The sequence below is a fragment of the Ceratosolen solmsi genome, unplaced genomic scaffold (assembly GCF_000503995.2).
Source record: "Ceratosolen solmsi marchali unplaced genomic scaffold, CerSol_1.0 scaffold27, whole genome shotgun sequence".
NCBI classification, from domain to species: Eukaryota; Metazoa; Arthropoda; class Insecta; order Hymenoptera; family Agaonidae; genus Ceratosolen; species Ceratosolen solmsi.
The window spans coordinates 375571-396611 of record NW_011948426.1 but is presented as its reverse complement, the minus strand read 5'-3'; the positions used below and the strand labels follow the sequence as shown (position 1 = coordinate 396611).

Below are 21041 nucleotides of genomic sequence, written 5' to 3'. Positions count from 1 at the left end.
TAAGAATTATTAAATCCATTTAATCTGATATAACTAATCAATTGATATGAGTCGTTACGTAGTATGATACTTGTAACTCGTGATAATTTATTTGAAAAAAAAGTATTAAACATATAAATAAATTACATAATCACATAGAATTTGATATACATTAATCTTATATTTAATAAAAATCTATTTACATGTATGTCGATGATCTTTTAATCGTTTTTTATTTAATGTACTTTAAAATATAGATATAAAAATGTAATTTGATTCTAGCTAATTTAATTAAAATATTTCTTTTCTGCTTCACGGGACTTTAATCATAAAGTATGATAAAAATAAACGAAGTACTTCTATTTCCCCATATAAAAAAAGTGGTGTGTAATTACACAGTTCAACACTCAAATGCATTTATTTCTATATTTAAATTTCATTACTAAAAATATATACTAAAAACAGTTATTCGTCGCTTCAAATAAGGAAACTCGTTAACAATATCAAATTTTATCCCAATATGAGTTTATTTATATATATATGAATTACAAATATTGCGTATGTGTTCATGACCGATGAAATAAAAATGCTGTCATATAATCATTTATATCGACGAATTTATTTAACGTCGGATCACCATTCGTTTCCAATAATTCAAGCAATCAATTTGATGCTTAAAGTCAACCATCTGAAATATTGAAAAATAAAGCGCATGAAATTCAATATAATAATGTATCTCACGGTACTCTTGGTCGCAAAGCTGTGAGTTCTAGAGACAGCTTTGTCCTCGTAATAAATTTGCTCTTCTGACGCAATGAAACCTTGTGTACAAGTTTTTCCATCTTCTGCCTCATTTTCCGCGAGTGATCCGAGACTATTGTACCACTGCACGGATCTGGTTCTAAATGGTTTGAAGCCAGACGGTGGTTGAAGTAGTTGTTGCGGCGATTGATACTTATTTGGATGTTGCTGCTCCTTATCATTATGCTGCTGATGTTGTTGCTGTTGTTGTTGCTGCTGCTGTTGCTGATGATGCTGCTGCTGCTGCTGCTGCTGCTGCTGCTGCTCTCGTTGAGGTTCATCCAGGTCCTTGCCGAAGCTCATGCTCCGCCGGATTGGACGGAGGCCGCGATTGATAGCTGCCGGTAAGTCGGCGCTCCCCCTTAACAGCGCACCAAACTTGCGCCGAAGCGACGGTTTGCGATCAAATTTCGTTTCGGTTATTTCAAAAGACTCCTTTTTTTCATCCCTCTCTAGCTGACTCTGCTTCTGATGCTGTTGTTTTTCTGCAACATGAGCGAGGACGTATTGGTAAGTGTTTTCGTACGCAGATCTCGTGAATTAAGCATTGGCAAGCGCAACTTTACAAATCCAGCGGAAGCTCGCTTTAGCTATTGAAAATAAGAAAAAGGGAGCAGTAGAGGAAAAATGAGGGAGAGAGGGGGCTTGAGTTCAATATAATGAAAGCTTTTAATTTTAATTTTGTACTCTATTACAAAGTATTCGTATAAATAGGATATACGAATATTCGATTATTAATGGCATAAGACAGTGAAAAACAGAAATAACATAAATGCGATGGACAATAAATTTTTCGCGATTACAAGCCCAACGTTTCAAATAATTTAATTTAATTCTGTTTTACATATTTCACTTATTATTTCCATTTCTCTTTGAAATTAATATTGAAAATTTTTCATAAAGGCTTTTTTCAATTGGAATGTATTATCTAGAAAATACTTATTAGTATGCATTATGAGACAGATTTAATTAAATTTATAATTATAACGGAATAAATTATCATAAAATTAATTACGCCTTCAAAACATCGTTGAAAAAATATAAATGAAAAAAATATATATATATATCCATGTGTGAGTGTGTGTGTGTGTGCGCGCGCGCGCACGTCATAATTTAAATATTAAAACATAATGAGGAAATTAAATTATAATTCATAGTGTTGGATAAATTGAATTAAGCTTGGTATGTGCAATTTGTTCTTTATAAATTAATCCCAGTTCATAAATAACGATTTCATTTAAATGCCATCATGTATTTTATAATTCATTTGTTGCTTCTCATGTTCCCTTATCATGTGTACACTGCATTGACATGGCTTAAATAAAACGCTGCGTTGCAAAATGATTGACTCTTGGCCTACTTTTCTTGATATATTTTGAAGCTTTACAATACAAAGAACATTAAAGTATAGTCACGAGTGACTTTTCAACAATTATAAATTATGCTAATGAAAGATGAAAGAGCATATTAACAAATTTGGAATTACATTTTTGCTTATATAAATAACAAATTTAAGGGGAATAAAGCAAAGCAAACAATGATTCGAGCAAATTCATGTAAAAAATACTTGTTATACAAACTCTAAATGTTTGTCATTCAATTTATATTTAGTAGTACAAATATATTTCAAATTTTAAATAATAAATATAATCTCTCATGCACCAGATTATTATTACACATTATTATCTTACAACGTACATTACTTTTCTAAGCATTTTTTAAACGTCACTATGAGTTATTATTATGAAATACATTGTGCTCTTTGGTACAAATTTTTCCTTTTTCAATATCCAGTTACTGCAGCATTTAAGAATACAAGAAAGAGTTTTTGGAATTGAAAAAAAAATTAAAATACAAATCAAAATCATATTGTAAAAAATAATTAATAGGAAATAGTTTATTTTTCTATAGCTTTAATATAATTAAACTTTTGATAAGGTAAAGATGTGGAGAAATTGAATAATGTATAGCTATTGCACTATTACTACAAAAGCTGGATAATATCTCTCAATTTTCTTCTACTCCAAATATATATATATTGAACAATTCCTGTCACCCAAGCTTTTCACTCTAGATTTCTTTATCGTTTTTTCTATCTGAATTATTTTTTCAAAATAATGACAAAAGATTTCATAAATAATCGGATTCGTATAAAATAAAAATTAATTGGTCGTTACGCTTGCCTATATTTCATTTGGTATGTAGTTATTATAAAAACGATTTCACATTTCGTACGTTTATGTACAAAAGTTTTTAATAATTTTAACCACTCAATAGGATAATTATGAAATTACAAATAGTATATATTAATTACAAATCAATTATAATTCTAAATCATCTCTGGCATTATCTAATTTATTATTATGCTTGTTTAATCGCTCAACTTTGAAAATTTCTACAGATATGTGATTTGTAAATTTATAACAAATAACCATACACCAAACGAAAAGCTTCGATTGGATATTGCTTTTCTCCTACTCTATCAAATTATTTTCATTATTTTATTATTGTAATAAATACACAATACAATAATTTTTAATGCTTGAGAAAAAATGTATTGGCATTGAAAAAATTTTATATATAAATTACTATATTGAAGTATCATATTATTCATTTATGTTCATTGAAAGTTATTTATTTATTTTTTATTTTATATTTGTTTTGTTAGTAAATCGTCTAAATTAACCATCTAAATAGAATCAAATTACTCTCATTGTTACCTTCATCACTGCATAACTCCATTATTTACGAATAAATCAATAAAGCTTCACAACCAATAGAAACACGAAGTTGTGTGAATGTTGCAATGTTAAATATTAAAAAAATTCGTATTTTGTAAGTTTTCAGAGAAACTACTTATGACACTCGTATGACATATGACTTATAACTCACCCGTTTCTTGACGTCGAAGCACAGCACGCGCCAGCACTTTCGAATCCTTTGACATTCTGACGGCTGGAATCCCCTGCAGTATTGCGGCTTCCTCGTACTCTACTCTATTTTTCAAGGGTATTTGTATCGCCGTCGGCGCTTCTCTCGTTTTGCAGTTTCGTTTTTTCAGGCTTTTTGGCACCTGCTTCGTAAGTGTCATGGTCCAGGCCAGCTCGCTTCGGCGAAGAGCCCTGTGTCCTCTCTTCTTCTTCCGCAACTATTTTTTTTATTGCACAAACACAGTATCCGATAAATATTCACGCTTCGGCATAGTTTTTCCGTACGGTTTCTGTTACTGTGATTGGGCAGCTAGCTTAACCACGGCACATGATCCAACACTTTTCTGTTTGGATTATTATTGCTTGATTTGGTATAAAGCCACTACTGAAAGATTACAAACATGAAAGCCGCGAAAAATGACTTACTTGCGCGATGAGGCGTGATAGCTAATTATAAATCACTTTATTATATTTATTACTTATTAGATCAATTAAGAGGAATAGAAAATTGAAGTTACATATTTCATTTGTTATACAAAATTGTAGAGAAATTGGAATGAGATTTATTTTTTAATAAATAGTTAGTATAGATAAATAGTTAATGATGTTTTGCTTCAATATATGCATTGCATACGCTAAGTGAATATGTTAGTTGATTTAATTTTCTGAAGATAATTGAACTATTTGTCGATAGAATATTTATTTCAAAGATTATATTACTGTGATTTCAATATTTTACCAATATTTTCAATGTTTGTACAAAATTAACTCGATTCTTGAAATTGCCTATTTCATTAAATAGTCGTTAAAGATTAGCTTTTTATATAGAAAAGATATCGTTTTATAATCTACATAATACCCACACGTACATGGCACATGGCACTACGAGCATTTAAAAAACATATTTAAATTTCTGCAGTTCAGTTATATAAGGGATAAAGTGAGTTTACCTTAATATTATCCAATTACGTTAAGCAAATGAAATTTGATAGCATAATGTTGGGTACCACTAAAAATAACATTCTAAATTTAATATTTAAACCATCAAAGATTTCAAGCATAGAATACAATAAACAAATGTACAGACTGATTTACATTCTCTTTAAAATGAACTATGACATATATCGTACATTATACAATTAAAGTCAATAAAAAACGAAATAAAAGAAAATTCCATTCTTTCGATAACAATAATATATTTGTTCGAGTTTGAATACAAATAACATATAAACAAAGTTAATGTTATTAATAGAATGATTTATCCAATTAGCATTAATTTAACATTAATGTTCTATAAAAATTATGAGTTATCCAATAATAATAATAATAATAATAATAATAATAATAATAATAATAATAATAATAACAATAATAATAATACTATGAAAAATAAACGAATATTGGCAGAATGATGATCTTGAACGATATGAATATTCAATAATAATAATTTCATCTATAACTTTTGTCATTCAGATGAGTAAAATGTTATTCAAGGATTTTTTTATTACTCAATTCTATCATAATGAATTAAACACTTTACTTCACTAATTCGAGTTAATGAAGTATCAACTGCCTGAAATGTTTGTTTTAACATTTACAATTCTACATTTTATTTGCAAATAATTACAAAGTTTATATTCTTTAAACAATTAAAATGATTAGACTCCGCTATTTGAATCAAACAACTGGTATTAATTAAAAATTTAAGATAGTTATTCTTTGATTATGCAATAAAAGTTTATTAAAAATATTAAATAATTATTAGAACATATCAAACAATACGAATCTTTTTGAATAATTCATTGTATGCTTAATGTATTTCATAATTTCAAAATTTTGGAAAAGAAGCTCAAATCAAGATTAAATAAACTAATTATAAATAGCATTAAAATAAATTGATATTTTTGGTGATATTTAGAAATTACATGAATTCCTATTAATGTTAATACGTGCAATTTTTTATTGTAACTTTATTTATAAATTAAGAAAAATAAATAGAAATCAATTATTTATTGTTTCTTTATAATCTTTGGATTAACGTAATTAAAACGCATACTTGTCGAGAAATAGAAAAATTGAGAAATCGAGATTAATACATTAATTTTATATTATTATATAAATACGAATCTGTCAATGTATATCCAAGTATTGGTATAAATAAACTAAATGATTACTTAAATAATAAAATTAATTATATTTTCACTACTTTTAATTCGATGAGTTTTAAACTATTTCTGGATTATGAGATAAGTTCAAAGTGAAAATAGTAACAGAAACAAAATAGCAAAAGAAATTTCAAGTTTTGTCAATAATATAAATAGTATTGATAATTAAGTAAATAAATCTACTTTGAGGAGGTTTAAAGTAATCTAGAAAATATAAAATATCCGTCTGACAGTTTATTAATTTAAAATTATTCGTAGATTATACAGTATAAAAGCAAAAAAAAATTTGTTTAATAGAATACGAAGCTAAATCAGCTCTTTGAAAAAGTTCCTCATACAGATAACATAAATTTGTACAAACAAATTAGCTTACATACATAAATAATATATTTACATCTATGAACCTTAATATTAAAGAGCTAAAAAGAATTATTTAATTTTTAAAATTCAATGCATCAATGCAGTATAATGGAGCATTGAAAAGCAAGTTAAATTAATGAAATACGTTAAAGCAAATATTATAATGAATTATAATTTTGAACAATTTATTAAAATTATATAATCTGTGTAAAATCAATGTAAAATAAAAAAATATTCGGCTTTTTTGTAAATTTTTAAATTTAATGAAATTGTATGTAGAAATAAAAACATATTTAGTCGTCTAAGATATAAAAATATTTTAAAAAATACTTATATAATGTATTCAAGAATTCTAATAAAAACATTATTAATCAAAATATTACAAGCCAATCAAAATACGTTCTAGTACTAATAAAACGTAATAATGTAATAATTCAAAGAAATGATAAAAGATGAAATGCAAGTGAAATGAATCGTAAATGAAGATGAAATGAGAAAATGTAAGTATTAAAAATCTTGGCTCTCTTATAAGTTAATCAAATTTTAATTACGTTATATAGTCAATTTAGGATTAAAGATATAGAGTAGTTTTAAAGAATATAGAGTAATTTTTATTTCTAAATATGCAACTGTGTGCAAATAATATATATATAGATATATATATATATATATATATATGTATGAACACACAGATAAAAATCTTGAATAATAATTACACTGGCATAGAACAAAAATATACGAAATATAAATATTATTTAATATCTATAATTATAAATCATTAAAGAATTTATCCTGTACTTTTACAATTTTTTATATACTAAGTTTTGAAATTCTAAATTGATGTGCTCGAATATTAAAGGATAATATTAATTGAAATCTGAGTAGAAAAGTAGATAGATGAATGTACTTGTGTTCATTAGAAAATAATTAAAATACAGAATTTTTATAGAGTAATTCGAAAGATTAATATTTTTTTATTTTTAAATTTTATTAATATTTGATACAATATACATTATATTTATACTATGAAAGAAAAAATTAAATTCCTAAGAAATTTCTTAATTGTAATTCATAAAAATTAAATACTATTTAAATTAAAAATTATTTTACATATATTATATAAATTTATTAAAACTATAAATATTTCTACTTTTTCTTTTTTAGGACAGATTTGAATATATTGACAAAAAATTTTCATAAAAATGTAAAATAACCATGTATTGTCACTATAAAAAAATTTAATTTATATGCTATAAATCATGCAGATATACACAATATATATAATTCAAATCTTATAAGTATAATTAAGAGGCTTCATTTTTTTAAATAACATTTGAGTTTATTATATATATATATTAAAAATCAATACAACATATGAGATAAAAAATTGAACATCATTAATAAATTAATAAATGTTATATGATACAATGTAGCACGAATAATATAAGCATAAATTTGTATTATAAAGATAAAAAAATTATCTGAAGTTTGTGCTTACTACTTGTTGACTTGCCATTAATAATATCAAGATATATTATGAAATATTCAATATATTTAACATAAACTGTACTTATCAAAATTTTAAAAATTAATCAACCTATTTTCATTCAGTCAGCTATACCAAAATTTTATTCACTTATCAATATCTAAGTAACGTAATATAAGATAATATTTTTGATCTGAATAAATTAATTATAATATTTAGCCACATATTTGTATATAATTATTAAATATATATATATATATATATATATATAATGATGGAAAACAGTAATGTTAAAGTGAGAAAAGAATATGATACTGAAAATAATACAATAGACGGTTGTTCTACAGCGATAGAATGAATAGCTTATCTAACGACTATAATAAGGACGAAATTATTTGCTTGCGGAAACTGACGAAAATCAACTGCGACAGGTGTCAGGTAATTTTCTAAGATGAAACAATTCGCTGACACATTTACTTTATTAGATTAACAGCAAAGTATATATGCCATATGATAAAAAAAACTTATAGGAATAGTTTTGTAGTTTGGTAAATTCCTAAGGGATAATAACGGGATAATAATGGGGTAGCAACTATACACGTATAAATTTGTAAAATACAAAACAAAAATAATATTATTTATTTGAAAGTAAAAGATGGAAATGTTGTGTTGAGTCAATGTATCGATGAAGTTAACCTTTTATTTTAATTTATGTATTGACTCATTTTTATATTATGTAGGGGAAAAAATGTTTAGACTTTTCTTTTTAATGAAAAAAATTAATTAACCGTCGACATGTAATATGAAATTCTCTTAGTAAGTATACTTTTAATCCTCTTCATAATTTTTGACAGATAAGAAGTAATAATATGCTTAATCTTATCAGTAAGCACAATGATGATTCTGTTCAACGGTAACGAAAGAATTTAATCATTATTTCTCAAGGTAAGTAAGAAAAAAGTAATTGCAATTATTTAAAACCAAAAAATATTATGTTTCATAGATTGTGGGCATAAGTATTGAGATTTATATTGTGGTATTTTTATAGATATTAGGCTGTAGTAATAATTTTTTAAAAAATTTATAATTAATTTTATGCAATGCATAATATAAAATATAAGAACATAAAAATATTATTCAATGTAAATATAATTTTAATCAAATTTAATATACATCGATACGATCAAAATAGCAATATATAAATTTATGATTTATAAATAAATTATGACTGAATGGCATTAGTTTATTACATGTCATATAATGCTTTTTATCTGCATTTTATTTTATATTATATAAATGTTACGTTTAGTATACAAGGATATGTTCGACATGATTTCGTCATCATAATAAAATATTAAATCACCGCTGTATATTAATTAAATTTTGAAGTAAAATATTAAATATTACCACCCTAAAATCTTTTTAAAACCTCAAATAATCATATGTATTTTATATAAAAAAAAAAAAAAAAAAAAAAAAAAAAACATTTGTTTACCAATTAAGAGGATTTTATTCTACTAAAAATTTCTTTCATTTCTCATAGATGTTTAAGCTGCTTAAATAACATCTTCTTTCTATATTACACAAAAATTAATCGAAACTTCATGGAAGTCAATGGTCATAATCATGTAACTAATTATATGATGAAGTCGAATTAGTAAAGTTATTTTCTCCTTATGATATATAATAGATTATGAATTAAAAATATATAAATTTCATGTCATGCATTTAAGCCACTTACAGTGAGAAAGAAGAGTAAACTGAGAGGAAAACGGCAAATGCTAGAACAACATTAACATCGCGTAACTCACGACGTTATCGCTCACACTATCGGCAACTAATTGTTTTTTAGATTGCCTGAAAGGCTCAAGAAATTAACTGTGCATGTACTATTGCCGTAAATTTCCTAGCTATTTTTTCCATCCCAATGCATTATCGACGGCACCCACATTAATCATTTCATTGCATATTATATTTGTCGCATTAGACCGATATTAGGGTAGAGAATTTCTGAGGGCATCACTATTATTGATAGTTTAGTCGTTTGTTTCAGTCGCTTGTAACTTCCGCTATCTCCTTTCTGTGTACGTTGGGTCGTATATGCTGTGATAAATTTTGAACGACTAGGGCATCCATTTTCAATGTTAATCAATTTTATCAACAATTATAAATGGGCTTAATTTTTCCAAGATGAATAATGTCAAAAAAATTTCTTCTTTTGCATAGAAAATCCCACCGATAAATTAATTATGAGCAATGTAAACTGCCGTGGGTCAAATATATTATAAATAATTCAAAGTTGGATGCATTTTTCATTTTATATTGTTTTGTATAATATTGCTTTGTGTGTTGTTATAAAATATTATTGTGTCTCATTTTTAAAAAATATATAAGATATTATATCAATTTATATCTGTCATATTATTAATTAAGAGACAACGTACTTTATACAATTATATATATATAATACATATTTCTTCGTTATAATTAATAATAAGGAATATATTAAAAATATACTAATAATAAGGAGTAGAATAATTTAATTGAAAACTATATCGAATTATTTGCACAATAATTTTACGTACGTTATAATTAAATTATTAAATTATAATTATATTTTTTTTGTTATTTTGGTTCAAATAAAAATTATCTAAAATATTTACGATGGTTTGAAACTGTAATTCTATTGCCTATAATATTATTACGCAATATTTAATAAGGACTTTGTTTATTTCTTCTGTTTTTATATATTACTCTTCTATTCTCATATTCTTAATAATCAGAGGAATACTGATAATAAAAATTCGATTAATTGATAACTACGTTGAAATCGATATTTTTGTACTAAAATTTGTCATAAATAATATTCCTAAGTTGAATTTTTGAAATGTATTCAGCGTAAAGAAGAAACTTGAATGACAAATATATACTATTACTATAACAATACTACTTATATACTATTACATTATAATAAATTTATCATTTATATATTGTAAATCGTAAAATGTATATTTAAGAAAAATTGCATCCTTAATTCATTATCCAATTTTCTAGTTCATTCACTATTCTAATTCAAATTCTTATCTAATTATTTGCATTCAAATGTAAATACCAATATTTAATATTATAGTATATTAAAGAATAATTACTTAAAGAATTAATTAAAGAATATTATAAATATATTATAATTATATTTTAATATATTCTGTTCTCATTTGATTGGATTTAAATTAAATTAATTTTTTTCATAAAAACTCTGTTTCCTAGAAATATGTATATGACTAATCTCGTTAACTACGTTATTATTAAAGCAAACCATTATTATTGATTTAAAATTATGTTTGAAAACATTAAGTTATTTTCATATTTATGGGAGTGATTCTTATTTATTGCGCATTCATTTTAATGAATCTATTTGACTAAAATACAAGTAGTATAATCATATTCACAAAATTGCGACTAATAAGCAGACGCAAAGCCATTTTTATGATAAATATGCACTAAAGGCAAAATCTTTTTGTACCTTTTGCATATTACTATATTTTTGCTTACTCATGAAGGAAACTTCATTGACTTAAAGAAAAAGCAAATCAGCTTATTCAATAAGAATTTGAAATTTATTGATGCAATAAAAGCTATCGCTTAAATATTTCTAACATCATTAAATGCTTCTATTTTTCATATTTTTAATTATAATAATTTAAAAATTTCATTATAAATAAGGATTATATTTTCAAATAGAAATAAAAGATAAAGCTTAATATTAATCTTACAGTTGAAAAATAAATTGTTAAAAATATGTAACTTGTTTGTTTTATAAAAATTAAAAATCAATAAATTTGAAGTAATCATGGAAAACTTTTTAACCGACAACTACATAAAAATTAAAACATGAATAATAAAATTAAATACTTTTATTAAAATTATAACGATGACTTTTCTTCTGAATAGCTTTTAAGAGTACTTTAATTTTAACGCTTAAGAAAATTTTACTGCCTTATATTAAATAGTAAAGAAAATATATGGTTCAAAACAATTTGTAATATAATAAATCAAAGAACGATACATTAATTATAATCGTGATATATTTGACTTTCATGTTACTGAATTTTTTCAACACATACTTTTATATCCATTTAACAGTAAATAACATAAAAATACAATCAGCGATAAGCTGCAGATGTAGCATTACTCCTATTTTAAATATCATATACAAAATTAAAGTTATAGAATGATTGTGGTAATGAGTTGATGAAAAATATAATTTTGAGTATCCTATCTAGCAGTTTCAAAAATCGGGTTTTATTATAATATAATCATAATGAATGTTCATAATGAATCTTTTACGTCCTTCCTCATAATACAAACACATTTTTGCAAATTTGCTTAGCTTCAGTTTATGTATTTTGAATGTAAATTACATTGAAGAATCTGATTTGATTAAGAATTTTGATTGTTCAGGTCATATAAAAATTTAGTATCGTTTAAAAATTGTAAAAAGTTCAAATGCATTTCGAGAACTTATGCTACGTGTTTTATGCAATTTAATAAGCAATTGTGATAAGATATGATCCACTATGATTGAATAAGAATTTTTTAATTTATTAAATATATAAAAGTATAATGCAGATATTAAGAATAAAGGAATCAATTTTTAATGCAACAATAAAAAATTAAAAGTACAATACATGATCTTGTGTTAGGAAATAATCAAATAAATTTATGTAAAATAAAATTTCAATGTGTAATAATTATTTTAAACTCAACGAAATGTGCATAAACTTTAGAGGTTAGAATTTTTCTCAATAATTGAAAAGAAATTCAATTACTCTATAAATGTAAAATAATATTAAAATATTATAAATAGCTACGAATTAAAGGACATTACAGGTACTATTATTACATTATATTTGGAAATTACATTTGGAATTTATAGTAATTATAGTAATTCATTTTTATACGATTATTTATGAAATTTATAGCTTTATTAAAACATTATTATCATACATGCAAGTTTTATCCAGTATATTTATTTATTATATTTTAAATTATATTTATTCTTGCGATGTGAATGTATAGAATATAAAGAAGAAATTGCAAAATACTTAAAAAGTATTAAATATTTTATAATTATTTTAATAGTAATAATTTCAATATTGATAATTCGTGGAACATTTGTTGTATGCAAGCAATATGATACTTTTCTATTTATTTAACTATACACGAGATGTTTAATTCAAACCAAATTACTTGATTATATTTTATTATTCAATGATGAAAAAGAAATAACAATTACTCTTTTTGTATATACTAATTTATTCTAGTTTAGTAATGCATATTCAGTATTTCATCATAAATAATTTTAGAAAAATTTTGATTTACCTCATATGATATTTTTTTTTCCAAATTATGAATTACTATGTTATTAAAATTAAACGAGGCATTATATATTGATTAATAAAACGTGATCCAATCTTTTCTATAAAGCAAACTTTTATTGTACATTTTGTTTATAGTTGTTGAGATAGCGAACTTTCACGAGTCTGATTTTCAATTTCATTTCACAATTCGTATACTTAAAGAGTAACATACTGTAAGGGCTTCGTACGTACCTACACAATAATTATACAAGTTAAATTATACAATAGAGAAATTAAAGCAATAACTTTCGTAGTCTAAAGCAGAATATAATGGATAGAACCAATGGCTTGTGCGTGGTGTGTGCTAAATCGTTATAGTCGTAAATGACAATCTGTCTTTCATCTCTGCGCCCCTCTTGCACTCGCGTTATCGCTCTCTCTCTCTCTCTCTCTCTCTCTCTCTCTCTCTCTCTGTGTTTATCTATGCATCTTTCTCCCTCTCTCTCCCCCTATCTTCATGTATGTATCTATCCGTCTATCTATCTATCTATCTATATATCTATCTCTATCTATCTATCTATCTATCTATATATCTATCTCTATCTATCTATCTATCTATCTATATATCTATCTATTTCCTCTCTTTCGATCTTTACCATTACGCAATGCAGTGTAAAGGTAGCTACTAGGCGCAGGTTGAACGACGATTATTGACGGTTTCTGCATGCGGGAATCTATGAAATACTAAATCCAATACAATTTTGATCACAAAGAAAAATATTTAAAAAGGAAGATATTTCAATAATAGACAATAAATAATTATCAAAGTATCTATCGATACATATAAATTAAAATAATTAATTATAATAAATATTGCAAAATATTCTTATACCGGTAAATTATAAAAAGCTTAGAAAACACGAGAAAAGGTAAACAGAAAATTAGACAATGGATATAAAAATTAATCGAGTGGAAATGGAATAAAACATTTACTTCCGTCATGAAACACAAATTATGAAACATAGCATTTAACGTTTCCCCTATATGAATAATATATACATTAAATAGCAGATGGTTCTGTTGCTATCTCTCTTTCTCAACCGAATCGTCCACTATAGTATTGTAGCTGACCGAACACTTATTAATTTACCTTGTAGTGATTACAAAAATACTTGCGCATTTGTATAAAATAGTTGTTATTTCAATAAACTCAACATCTATTAATAGCTTCATTCACTTCTTTTTATTTTTCCTCGTTCATTTTTATCTTTTTATTTACGAGCCAGTAGTTTTAAACCATTCGTAATTGTTATTATTTTTTTATATAAATTAATTATATATGATATGTAGATTGCCGGACAGACTAATAAGATAAATTGATAAATCTAAACTTTTTAAATAATCGTTATTAAAATGAGGCAACGAATTAATAATTTTGTACTTCTATTTTTTATATTATATTATACTTTGGAAATAATTTACATAGTAATATTGCTAATCGATCATGCATGTACATAAGTTTTATTACACTTCGTATTACACAATATATATACGTTTTGTTGAAATATCTTGTGATCCTAGAATTATAGATTAAGCGAAAAAACAAAAATGAAAAAAAAAGACTACTTGTCTATCGATTCAATAAATGTTTAAAAGCAAAGTCAAAATTTTAAATGCAAATCGCTATGCTCGTAACTGAATTCTTCTAAAATTCATTATTTCTTATAAAGAGAATATTATGAGTTTCATTTGATAGTAACTAAAGTCGGATTATAAAAAAAATGTCAGCATTACATATTAAATTATACAATTAATTATTAAATTTGCTTTTTTTTCCCCGATTCGCATAAGGTCAGCAAAATATTTACCGGATTTGCAAATATTATTTTATTAGCACATGTTACATACTATTCGACAAAACATAACGTGACTATATATATTTTTATGAAGACAATGAATTATTAAACATCAGCAGTAAATTTAATTACACGAGGACACAAATATTGAATCACTTTAATGCTCTGTACATTTTTAGCCGTACTACGCTTGTCTCTTTCTACTTACGACACGCAGACGCATATATTTACGTTACTTTATCATGTTCGCCGGATATTACGAATTTGCAACAAAACTACTGCTACTGTCGGTAAAAATGTTCCAAATAAAAAGAGAATCAATTGTAAAAGCGATCCGAACAATAATTAAACGATAATAGGCTAAGTAGCACATTCCCAGCCAAGATAATAATGCAAATTAGAAATAATAAAAGTAAAACCGGCATTGTCCAGTCTCGACATTACCGAAACTTGCTGTATCATACTGCACGCGCGTGGCTACACGATGCGCATACACCTACAATATACGTGCGCGGCAAAGCGACTCAATCCTCGGCGATTTTATTCCCAACGCGGTAATATAACGTGACTTGGAGGAGGAAGGTAAGAGCAATCGAACGGGAGAAGCCACGCAGGCAACTTTCGCCTGATAAGGCATACGTTTTTGCCAGGAGAGTCGCGTACGTCCGTCAGTTTGCGTTGCATTTATCCCCGCGTTATTACGCGTATCACACTGAATTGGAATGGCGTCACGCTTGGCTTCGATCTTTCCAAAAGAGAATATTGAGAATTACCATGCACATTGTCATTCCCGATCAAATATTGATGATGGTCTTGTGCAGAGATCAGAAATTTGGCTTGAATCTCACAATTGCATCGGTAAATGTGTTAAGATGTAAATTAGTAGTGGACTAGATCGGTTGTTTTAAAAATACTTCTATCCAAGATATTAATTGTATTGCTACGTATTTATCGACATTTATTGATCGTGCGGATTACAAAATAAAAGACTGTAAGACTTGATGATAAGTGTGACTTAATTTACGGCGTACAAACAATAAAGTTGTAAATAAACGAGACTTTTATTTTTACTTTCAAGAATGCATTATTCGTTAAATTGCGCTTTCTCGTCGTGTCATTGCTATAATGAGCGAGAGAAATGTTGCTTTTCTTATATACCACACCGATTGCACGGAAATTTCAGTATCGAATTCAAGGGGGCCAATATCCCACAGCGATTCGGACGTGAAAAATAAATTCGAGATTAGCGTTAGCGACACCTCAATCAGCGTGCGTCCAAAAAAGGAAAAGACCATTTTATGAATTTCAGGAAAGAAATAGATGGCGAAAGACATTCCAATCAATAATACACATTAAAATTTAGCCATCATCTCGCGTCAGCGCTCAAGATAAAGCCATCGGTGATTGACAACTCACATAAGTCACAAGCGAAATCACTCGTATGCATAGCAATGCCATACACTAGTAAGCAGCCGTCGCAAGCAGGCCTACTGCAATAGAAACATCCTTATCAACTCGAGCGACACGCACATGACTAAAACTCACGGAGTTAACTATGGAAACTGAGACCGGAACTGTCACCATCACGACCGATCAAGTCGTAACTGCACATCACGATTCACAATATCTCGATTACGAAGAGAGCGCGAGAAAAGAAAAAGTAATCGGACAGCGAGGGAACGATGCAGCGCGACGCAAAAATTGCGACCGGGCACTAACTAAGCAAGAAATCGCCGCGACGCGAGAGGAGAACAGGTAGGAGGCATTCCTCTCTTCTCCTGCTGAGTCGCGATCGGGGGCGGAGGGGCGACCACCGTGGCCCCCCCGTCACTTGATACGCGGGAGCGGTGGGGAAGGCCGTGGCAGAGGAGGTAAATGACGAACGTATACGCGATTTGCTCGGGGTTAGGCCACTACCGAGTGCCATTTATTTCTCACCCAGCGGTCCGTGAGCCTCTGCCTCGAGACGACGTGCGCGGGCAGAGCGACAGCTGGATGAATACGCCAAGAGACGTTTTTCGCACGAATTCAGGCGTACTTACGCCTAGCTTTTAAAGCGTTGGCATTCTTGCGTGTATAAAACATCAAATTAACAAAGTCGATTGTCTGGAAGCACCATTTATGTACATTGCCATCCAATTTACCTTAAATGAGCATAAACGTGACTCAGAATTCTCAGGCCGCTGGTCGCACAATAAAAAAAAGCAATATTTGTGAGGAATCTTCTCGATAATATATATTGAGCTTACAATCTATTTTTTCTTTTACGCTTCTTCGGAAATATCACTTTCTACCAATTTAACGTCGGTTGAATTACATAATAACACGCATTCGCTAAACTAAATTACACATTACTGTATTTACAGATTGTATGGCCAAGTGCATGTACATAAACGCAGATATAAATTTGTATATATTATAGCGATCAGAATCATAATTAGTTTTTAAACGTTCTCGGTGAAACCTCAGTGTGTAAAAATCCATTAAATTAAATGCTTTTGTTTTAAGAAAAAATGATTCCATCCAAAATTAGTATGATTTAAATGGGCGTTACAAAAATTAAAAAAAAATTTTTTCTTGAAACCGGAAATTCTAAAAATATAAAAATATTTATTCGGACCCTGTTTATAAACATATTTTACATGAATATTTTTTTGTAAGTATAAAATTTTTAATGCAAATATTTTATAGAAGTATTTTGAAACAAATAAATGTAATGAATATTTTCATGAATATTTTCATCGATATTATTGGATAATATGTGCAAAATAATTTAATAAACATTTTAAGATATAAAATTCAAGGAATATATTCGATTTTAAAAGTCTGAATATGTAATTGAATAAAGTATAAGTTCCATTCATATACTTAATACTGTATTAATATACAAAATGAAGTATAGCAGAACTAAAATATTATTCAATATTAATGCTCCTTTACAATTTTATACATATATATATATATATATATATATGAACATTGCAAACATATATTTGTTCGTGCAAAGATTGTTTAAATTTTACCCTGTTTATCACGAAGCATTTTAATGTCCTATTTCAAGATAAATATGCATACAATTAACATGATATGGTCGGTGATTCTGTAACGATGCATGTTAAAATTAAAGAAAGGAAAGTTCTCCATCTTCCGAATCTGCAATGTGTAAGCAAATTAAACCACCCCCCCCCCCGGCGGCCACAACAATACGTAAAGCGCTTTTAAATATTTTATTTTTTCATTTTCGTGTATTGTATTATCTTGCTAAGGAGTGGTACATTTTGTTATCCCACGCGGCTTATTCATTAAACGTAAACGTGTTGGAAAACAATAAGATAGTCGATTGAACCGGCCAAAGAAGCCAGTAATAATAGTGGCGTGGGGAATAAAATATTTCATACTTTCTCCTTTTTGCCCCCTCATTATTTCTTTCTGATTCTCCTCTGCCGTTTCCAGTATCTGATTAATTTGTACTTTCCATGAACTTGGAAGTATTTTTGGTTTCCTCGACAAGTGGGTCGACTCCAGAAACGTGGGAATAATGAGCTACTGTTCTGCATAAAAAAGACTACAATTTCATTAATATGCAAGACAGAATTTTGCTTTCGTTTCTAAATTTCGTTTTGTATTCATTTATGCTCTTTTGAGCAAAACAAGTTTCCCCGAACTTTATTTCAAAGATAGATGTACACCAAATAACTAAAAATATACGGAAATTATGATTGAATATAAGATGTCTGTAAATGATATTAAAAATTTTCTTTAATGAAAACCTTACTGATTATTTTTAATTTAATATATTTTTCAATCGTGAAATAGCTACAGGTACACGAAGTGTACGACACATTTATAAAAAATCTTAATGTCAGATAAAATTGATTTAAGTAATAGTTGAATGATAATTTTTAAAAGTCTCATTGGCTTTATTATTGTTAATAATAGTCAATTAAAAGCTGCGATTTATTCGTGCCCAATCACAAAGAAAAACTCTATCATTAGCGGTTCACTATATTTTTTACACCGAAACACAAGTAGTGATATGATAATAAAAAATATTTAAAATATGAGAAATATTCCTATATTATTGTTAGTTTAAACATTCAATTTTAAATATTCAATGATAAATTTAGTCTATCGATTTATCCCTCAAAGTCAGGATTCAAATTTTCCTTCAAACTCAGAAATAAATTAATTATAATATAGAATAAAATCGTATGGAATATTTTTTAACAAATTAAATTACATTAAAAACATTCTAACGAACAATATAGAAATAATTTAGAATAATTTGGAAAGCTTAAACAAATTTACAATTTTCTTTAAGTTAATTATCATTTTAGTTTTCAAACCTGTATAGTTTTCACAGCAGTTATACCTGTAATTATTGTACATTGTTTACATACATTTGTATAACCCCGCTCTAATCACCTCTAGTATGGTATGCAAAAAGTACTATTATTACATTTCCAGGACATCCAATACAATGTCACTAAATAATTATAATATAATGAATTATTTGGTAAATAAATTAACGTTAATAATTATTTAACACGGAATTTTGTATCTCGTTATGTATAATGGAATTTTCATTTTATAAATATTTATATAGTAATTAATATACATTTTTTCATTAAACATTATTTTTGATAATTGTAATTTTTTTTTAATATAAAAATATAGATTAGATAAATCAATGATGTTGTTTGTGTATAGTTGAATTAAATGTTTAAGAAAATTCAAAATAAATATCAATTTCAGTATATGTAAAAATTTCAAATACTTTCAAAACGTAACTAAATTTTTTTTTTATTTTTGTTTTTATGATATGTAATAATGAAATTTAAATTATTTTATGGCATATATATATGAATTTACAGAGACTCGCATTAATTGTGCTATATCAAAGGATGAAATTAAAATAAAATTTAACTCATATGTTTCTAAACCGTTTCAAGAAAGAAAAAAATTATTATGTACTTGATATCTCTAAATTGTTGATTTGTCAAAAATGAATAATAATAATAAACAACTGTCAAGATCACTTATTATAGTTTTATTACCCACTTATTGCATGCATTATTGATTTTATTATATTTTTATGTTTTATTTACTATTTTAATCCATTTAATACTGAAGAACATTACGATTCCTTTTTTTAATATATTACTATAACTATAGATTGTCGCAATGCCTGAAAAACATTCTTTGCATTCATGACGAATGTCAAGAAAACTAAATATTTGCCAAATTTACTAAGCCCCTTTTGCGAGCGGATATATATTATGTGGTTACTTCTAATTTGTAAATGTACGTAATACATTAAATGCATACCAATGTATAAATGATCGTTTGCTATAAGGTCACTACCAACTACAAAATAATATCTATGTATAGAATTGCCGCCTTTTGCATGACATCTGATTTATGAAATATGGCACTTTCTATCGAGGCAATAACAAATTCATTTTTAATGATGATCTTATAAATAATGGTTTCCGAGACTGACGTTTATTTAAAAAAATTAAAAAATTCATTTTATATAATAAAATTATATTTTCTAGTAAATGCATGTAATAATTTTTATTTTTAACAATTATTCGAATATAAAATATATTTTATTTTATAAAATTAACATTGTGAGAACGACCTATATGTCTTTGAATAAGAGATTCAAACTTATTTAATTCATTTTGAACTACAAGTTCTTGGTATGAAATAAATGAAACAATTTAAATATCTTCTTTGTTTTTCGATAGAAATTATCTATTAAATATGATTAGTTTTTTTTTTGTTTGCTTTATATAAAGAGAAAGTATACAATAGACAATACTTTTTATCCATTACTTATTATTTATTTACGTACGTGGTTATACATTAGGAAAAACGTCCTTTTAAGAAATTATGTTTATTAATTCATAAGCTAATATTATGTGGGTACTATTGTTTTAATAAAATACATATTAAATTATAGTCCATCACTTTTAATAAATATATACCAATTTATAAACTACGAAATGATTGATGATTGATCCTTGACCCGATGTTAATGCTATCGGTCAAAAATTAAGCAATCAATATTAAAGTTAATTTAGTGCATTATAATACAA

General features: G+C 26.5%; 1 protein-coding gene across 1 annotated transcript in view; it reads right to left on the bottom strand.

The window, feature by feature from the left end:
* The window catches only part of LOC105363292 (Cuticular protein 47Ee), a 43668-nt gene extending 27300 nt beyond the window's left edge, over positions 1 to 16368 (bottom strand). The window contains exons 1-3 of the mRNA XM_011500958.1: positions 16354 to 16368; positions 3673 to 4092; positions 721 to 1265 (exon numbers count right to left, since the gene is read on the bottom strand). Of these exons, the coding sequence (XP_011499260.1) occupies positions 721 to 1265; positions 3673 to 3871 (744 nt within the window). The 5' untranslated portion in view covers positions 3872 to 4092; positions 16354 to 16368. The remainder of the gene's footprint in view (positions 1 to 720; positions 1266 to 3672; positions 4093 to 16353) is intronic.
* Between the last annotated feature and the right edge of the window lie 4673 nt (positions 16369 to 21041).